Here is a 7,091-nt window from a genome sequence, read left to right as displayed (position 1 = left end):
GCGGCGCCCCAAGAAGGGCAAACAGACGTGAGGAAATTGTAGTAGATTGATAGATCGAACGCCAAATAAACTAAATAAGAATAAAACGCAGCAAGGTATTTTTGTATTTTTGGTTTAATAGATCTGAAAATAAATGCAAAGGAAAAGTAGATCGCAAAGGCAAATATATGAGAAAGAGACCCGGGGGCCGTAGGTTTCACTAGTGGCTTCTCTCGAGAAAAATAGCAAACGGTGGGTAAACAAATTACTGTTGGGCAATTGATAGAACTTCAAATAATCATGATGATATCCAGGCAATGATCATTACATAGGCATCACGTCCAAGATTAGTAGACCGACTCCTGCCTGCATCTACTACTATTACTCCACACATCGACCGCTATCCAGCATGCATCTAGTGTATTAAGTTCATGGAGAAACAGAGTAATGCAATAAGAACGATGACATGATGTAGACAAGATCTATCTATGTAGAGATAGACCCCATCGTTTTATCCTTAGTAGCAACGATACATACGTGTCGGTTCCCCTTCTGTCACTGGGATCAAGCACCGTAAGATCAAACCCACTACAAAGCACATCTTCCCATTGCAAGATAAATAGATCAAGTTGGCCAAACAAAACCCAAATATCGGAGAAGAAATACGAGGCTATAAGAGATCATGCATAAAAGAGATCAATGAAACTCAAATACTTTCATGGATATAAAAGGATATAACTGATCATAAACTCAAAGTTCATCAGATCCCAACAAACACACCGCAAAAGAGTTACATCATATGGATCTCCAAGGGACCATTGTATTGAGAATTCAGCGAGAGAGAGGAAGCCATCTAGCTACTAACTACGGACCCGAAGGTCTACAAAGAACTACTCACGCATCATCGTAGAGGCACCAATGGAGGTGGTGAACCCCATCTGGGATGGTGTCTAGATTGGATCTGGTGGTTCTGAACTTTGCAGCACTTTGCAGTGGCTGGATCAATATTTCGTCGACTCCCCTAGGGTTTTGGGAATATTGGCGTATTTATAGAGCAAAGAGGCGGTCCGGGGGGCACCCGAGGTGGGCACAACCCACCAGGGCGCGCTTGGGCCTCCCGGCGCCCTCTGGTGGGTTGTGCTCTCCTCGCAGCACCCCCCCAGGCGCAGCCAGGGCCCATTATGTGTCTTCTGGTCCATAAAAAATCTCCGCAAAGTTTCGTTGCATTTGGACTCCGTCTGATATTGATTTCCTGCGATGTAAAAAACATGCAGAAAACTGCAACTGGCACTTGGCACTATGTCAATAGGTTAGTACCAAAAAAATGATATAAAATTACTATAAAATGATTATAAAACATCCAAGATTGATAATATAACAGCATGGAACAATCAAAAATTATAGATACGTTGAAGACGTATCAAGGGGTTAGTGAGCCGGAGGTGTCAGAGTCCTACGTGGCTGTTGTGCAGACTCCGGCAACCTCCCCCCCCCCCCCCCAACTTTGTCTCCGTTTTGCAGGAAAAAGTGCATCCGAACTGTCGAGCGGACCGATACAGGGCCGCGCTGGATGACACCACACGTTCGAACCGCACGGTCCGGACATATACGGGCGGTTTGAGGATCAGTGTTGGAGATGCCCTTACTTGCTATCCTACCTGTTTGCACCATTAAGCTGTAGATGTGTTTTAGCATCAATAAGCCCGTCCCTTTGGTGAACTATGACAGCTCATATACTTTGCACCGATCAGTGGTGCATTTGAATTGTATAATTATTGTTGAAATCTTGTGGAAATATTTGTGCAACGGGACAGAAGAAATATGCTACTAGAAAAGTTATGGGAGCCAAGTTTTAAGGGGAGGGTTGGGTGTAACAACCTTTTAACTCCTCCAAATTTGAGGAGTTGAGTTTGGAGTGTCTTTTGAGGACATAAATTTTAGGCCAATGCTAGGCGCCGGTCGATCGGCCCAAATTTTGGTCGGTCGCCGCGCGTGCGTTGAATTGGTTGCTTCCACGCTGCCTGATTTGGTCAACGCTTCGTTCTTCCCCCTTCGCGCACCTCGCTCACTACCACCACACCCCTTACCAGCAAACTGCATATGCGCATGCGAGGGCTCCACCATCGTCCATCCAGCGCGTCAGGTCGTCGTCATCGTCGTCCGCCTCAGTCACCGGAAGACTCGCGTGCCGCGCATGGTCCCCGCATGAAGCACCGCAACACCTCCCCCCGCCCGTGCATCTCCCGCCGCCAGTCGAAGCCCCCGACCATCGCCGGCTGCAGTGCCGCCATGAAACGGTTGCAACTCCGCTGTCGCAGTCATGCACTGCCGACACTAGGATGCAACTTCGCCGGTGAGGGTTGCAACTCCCACCCACGTTGGTTGCAGCCTTTTCCGCCGCCCCGCTGGTTGAAGCGTTTTTGTCGCCCAATGGATGTAACCTCGCCGGCGGCTAGTTCCAGCACTGCTTGATACTGGTTCCAGCATCTCGGGGTGTGGTCACCAGCAAAAAAGATCTCGTCGGCAGCAAAAATTCTTGCTGGTTCCAGCAAATTTGATTGTGGGTCCCAGCATAATGATCCTTGATGCCATCTGGTTCCAGCATTAGTGCACGGTGGTTGCAGTTTTTTCGCAGGTGGTTCCAGCAAAAAAAAATCTACGGTTGCAGCACCGGCGAGTTTTTTCGCAGGTGGTTCCAGCAAAAAAAAAAAAAGATCTACGGTTGGAGCACCGGAGCTCGCCGTTTTCATCGGCAGCGGCTGCTGGTTGTAGCAACCATGGGTGCTGGTTCCAGGCTTCCAGCATCGCTTTATACCGGTTCCAGCATCTCGGCATGTGCTCACTAGCAAAAAAGATCGCGTCGGCAGCAAAAATTCTTGCCGGTTCCAACATCGCTGGATTCTGCTCCCAGCACCACGGTCTGCCCTCGGATGCAGCAGCCGTCGGCAGGCGCCGACACTCGCCGTTGCAGCACCGTGCTCCACCCTGTCGCAGCTCTGGTCGTCGTCGAGCAGTGACAGATGCAGTTGAGAGAGAAAAACGAGGGGATGGTGCTGGCTCGACGGTTGGCTTCGTGGTGCTCACCGGAGGAGAAGACAGCGAGAGAGGAGGAGGAGATCCCTCGGGAAAAAAGAGGAAGAAGAATTGGGCGAGTGGCTGAGGACGACCGCGAGAGAAGATAAGGCACTTACTTCTCATATTGCGTTTCCAAATTTAATCTATAAACCTTATGTCCAGTCTCAGCAAATACCGAATGAGTAATCTATTGTCAGGTCTCATGTAATCTCTCCGCCCTCACACAAACTGCATCAAAGAAACGATGAAAACGAAAGAAACTGAAATTGAACCAAGCACAATGGGTACTGCACCAAAACAGCTATATCCTATTATTTGAGGGAGATTTTTCCTCGGCATTTCCAAAATCAAACGGCATCTATACTACTAAAAAAACTAAAGAATGCAAAATTATGTCCTCTAGTAGCTGAAGATAGTTTTGCGGGGAAGAAATCTAAGATTGATATCTTAAGCTTCTACTTTAGATATCAGGCTAGTCCATGTCCTGTCTCTCTTCCTCCTTAGCCTCTCGGCAATGGCAAAGGCCAGCTCGAGCGACTGCGACGCGTTCAGCCTGGGGTCGCAGTGCGTACGGTAGCGGGAGCTCAGATCGTCAAAGGTCACTGTGTTGGATCCACCAATGCACTCTGTAACGTTCTGCCCTGTCATCTCTAGGTGAACCCCTCCGGGGTAGCTCCCCTCTTGCTCATGTACATCAAAGAAAGCCCGAAGCTCAGCCTGTGCAGCCATAAAGAAACAGTGAAAATTCTGAACCATGCCAAAGTTGGCAAGTCCGAACAATGCTATTGGATGTCTCAATGGCATGTGGTTCCAGAAAACAACAGTCCATGTCTCATTGTAACAAACGGCGTGAAATACCCACCATAAGTAGGTTGTTCTATGTCGAATCATGCAAAAAGTTATCACGCTTACCCGGATTGCATCGAATGATCTTGTCTTGAGCCCACATGGTGCGCTGATGGTGTTCCCATGCATGGGATCGCTGACCCAGGTGACAATCAGCCCTGCTTGACGCACGGCTCTGATCATATGGGGGAGCTTGGCACGCATGTTCTCGGCCCCCATCCTTGTGATAAGTGTCAGCCTCCCGGGCTTGTTGTGAGGATTCAAAATCTCACACAGTTTCACAAGCTCCGATGAATCAAGCTTATCACTCACCTGTATAACATAGTCAGAGTCATTAGATTTGTCAACTGATTTTTTTTCCAGCTAAGACAGTCATAAGATTGTGACTAATGAGATTTTAAAAACAACAAAACTACTGTTCTTCGTAGTTGTTAAAAACACGACATCTTTCATGTCATTAACAATATATGACAAAAGATGATTATCAACAGATAAACACTATACATAAGCCTGGAGACCACAAAACTGAAAGATCGATAAGAGACTTGTGAAGCATTGATGGTCGCCATTTGCAATGGAAGTTGAAGTACTTAGAATTAAGATGTTTATGATTTTACGTGACCAACTCCAACAACGAAATGCAAACCTTCAGGACTTCAGTAAAAACATATGCCATATGAAGAGATGTCACTGAAGACCATATGCAGGCAAGCCAACTCTGATGGGTGCTTTGGTTACCTTGATGCCGACAGGATTGGAAATACCGCGGAGGAATTCAACATGAGCACCATCCAGCTGCCTAGTTCTCTCCCCAACCCAGAGCATGTGTGCAGAGCAGTCGTAATAGAGGCCAGAAGTGGAGTCCTCCCTGGTCAGTGCCTGCTCATATGGCAAGTGAAGGCACTCATGGGATGTCCAGAATTCAGCTGTGGTCATCATGGGATGCTGAGGAGGCAGACCAGCAGCAAGCATGAACCCGATGGCGTCATGAACCCTCTGGGCAAGCTCCACATACCTGCTCAGAGAAGAACATAAGGAGGTAAGATCTACTTTTATTGTATATAACAGGATGTCAGTGATCATATTTAGGCTGACTGATATTTCCTACAGAATCCTAGAGAATGAATACCTAGCTATGATTACACGTGACTGATGCTGTCCAGATTAGTGTGCTAAAACAAGTACATCAGTTGTTTGACAAAATCACTTTCCTGGACTTGCAAATTATCCACAAACAAGGTCAGAAGTAAAAATTAAACCAAAACCATTGCATATATGTGCAAATATGGCATGAGCCGTGCGCTGAGATTGATGGTAATTTTTTAATTCAGATGATATTTGCGGCAGGGTGAAAAGAGTTTTGCATGAAGGCTAGTCACTTGATGAGATCAAGTAGCAATTTAGTCACCTATCTCCCTGCGTGCTGTGCCTCAGAAAGTCTAGGTTCCACTCGGTGACTCTCTGAAGATCAGCATATCCTCCATGGGCAAATGCTCTCAAAAGATTCAGGGTGCTCGCAGACTGACTGTAGGCTCTAATCAACCTTTGAGGGTTTGGTGCACGCGATTTCTCATCGAAATCATCGTTGTTGATGATGTCACCTTGATAGGACGGCAGCGTCACTCCATCTCTAGTCTCGATTGGGTTCGATCTTGGCTTTGCAAATTGGCCTGCCATCCTTCCAACCTGAAATACATAGTGCCATAAATCTTTTGTATAACAGGAGAGATGTTTATATACAAAGATGGAGTGTGGATGGTTTTTCTGCCAATCATGGAAGGAGAACATTTAGAAACATTTCTCCTCAGCATAACAAGAATCTTTATTTTGTCAATATAAGTTTTCTTAATCTGTAGATAAATAAACATGGTTAAGCACCATTTCATAGTTTCATGTAATCTATAGCTTTAATCAATTAGTGTACTAGTTTGCAGATGAATCGAATGCAAAATAGCAATAGATCATTTTACCATCCATTAAACCAGCAGTATGGGCACAATTATTGTCGGGGACTCCCCAACAGTTATTCCGCTCAAAAAAGCAGTAGACACAACACAGCAATCTAAGTTCTCGGCAAGACCTTTAGGAAAGAGAGTAAAAAACTCAGGATGGTTGAGTGGATTCATAACAGCCTATGACAGTTCAAGAATCCATAAATATGACCACTTGTGTCATGATGTAGCCAGTAGTCATCTTTTCTGTGATTCTACTGAGATTACAAGTGTTTTCATTATAGACACTTGAATATCTGATGAAATTGTGGAGGCGGCAAAGTCTGAACTGCATTGAGACTTACAGGAACCAAATCCCGATCCATGACAGGACTTGATCATCACAATTCACAAGTCAGAAGGACATAAACCCTTGTTAACTGGGGCGCGAATCCAACGGAAGGCTACTTGCCTAGGATCGTCAAATTAAGGGGTATGCTATGCATGGATGAAAGTGGGAGTAGGACCTTGATGATGGGCATCTGGCCCCCGAAGGTGAGGACGACGGCCATCTGGAGCATGAGGCGGAAGGTGTCGCGGATGTTGTTGGCGCCGAACTCCTTGAAGCTCTCGGCGCAGTCGCCGCCCTGCAGGAGGAACGCCCGGCCCATGGCCGCCTCCCCGAGGCGCTCCTCCAGCGTCCGCGCCTCCCCCGCGAACACCAGCGGCGGGAAGGACGCCAGCGTGCGCTCCGCCTCCCCGAGCGCCACCGCGTCCGGGTACTCCGGGATCTGCCGCGCCGGCCGCGCCCTCCAGCTGTCCGGCGCCCACCCGCTCGTCACCGCCGCCGCTGCCGACGACGACGCGCGCACCGACGGGCCCGTCCCGCGGCGACGCGGCGGGTCGGAGGAGGCCGACGAGGACCTCCGGCGGGCGGAGATGAAGGGCGACAGGTGCGCGGGCGCCAGCGGCGCTACGGGGAGAACGGGAGCCGCCATTGAGTGCGTGACTGGACGGGAAACGGGGCTGATCTAGAGGCGGTTAGGCATGCCGCGAGAAGCTGTAAGCGCGAATATATATGCAGTGGCGTGGCGGGGCCGAAGGCGGCAGTGCCACCCCGCTAGATAAGACGATCTTCTCGGTTCTCACGTCTTCCGTGTGATTTAACAAACAAAAAAAATTCGTTTAGTTATTTCCCAATTTTATCATTTTTGGATTATGTCATTATGTAACTTTCTCACTTTAGAGCTAGTACAAGTT

At 48.0% G+C, this 7,091-nt stretch overlaps 1 protein-coding gene across 1 annotated transcript; it reads right to left on the bottom strand.

Moving 5' to 3' along the window:
• Positions 1 to 3,301: 3,301 nt before the first annotated feature.
• On the bottom strand, positions 3,302 to 6,888 carry LOC123181653 (phospho-2-dehydro-3-deoxyheptonate aldolase 2, chloroplastic). Its single transcript, XM_044593971.1, has 5 exons — positions 6,359 to 6,888; positions 5,309 to 5,586; positions 4,639 to 4,915; positions 3,967 to 4,212; positions 3,302 to 3,771 (listed from the first exon to the last, which is right to left on the bottom strand). The coding sequence occupies exons 1-5, from the start codon at positions 6,827 to 6,829 to the stop codon at positions 3,502 to 3,504; spliced, it is 1,542 nt and encodes a 513-aa protein (XP_044449906.1). The 5' UTR covers positions 6,830 to 6,888; the 3' UTR covers positions 3,302 to 3,501.
• Positions 6,889 to 7,091: the final 203 nt, after the last annotated feature.

The sequence above is a fragment of the Triticum aestivum genome, chromosome 1D, assembly GCF_018294505.1.
Source record: "Triticum aestivum cultivar Chinese Spring chromosome 1D, IWGSC CS RefSeq v2.1, whole genome shotgun sequence".
In the NCBI taxonomy this organism is placed as follows: Eukaryota; Viridiplantae; Streptophyta; class Magnoliopsida; order Poales; family Poaceae; genus Triticum; species Triticum aestivum.
The sequence above is the reverse complement of the archived record's forward strand: the minus strand, read 5'-3'. Positions and strand labels throughout refer to the sequence as shown.

What these genes read in the sequence shown, in the direction of transcription:
- LOC123181653 (XM_044593971.1), bottom strand. Translation starts at nt 6,829, where the DNA reads ATGGCGGCTCCCGTTCTCCCCGTAGCGCCGCTGGCGCCCGCGCACCTG. An exon ending in GCCAGATGCCCATCATCAAG is followed by an intron (nt 5,587 to 6,358) that starts GTCCTACTCCCA and finishes TATGTATTTCAG; the next exon opens with GTTGGAAGGATGGCAGGCCA. An exon ending in CCAATCCTGTCGGCATCAAG is followed by an intron (nt 4,213 to 4,638) that starts GTAACCAAAGCA and finishes TATGTTATACAG; the next exon opens with GTGAGTGATAAGCTTGATTC.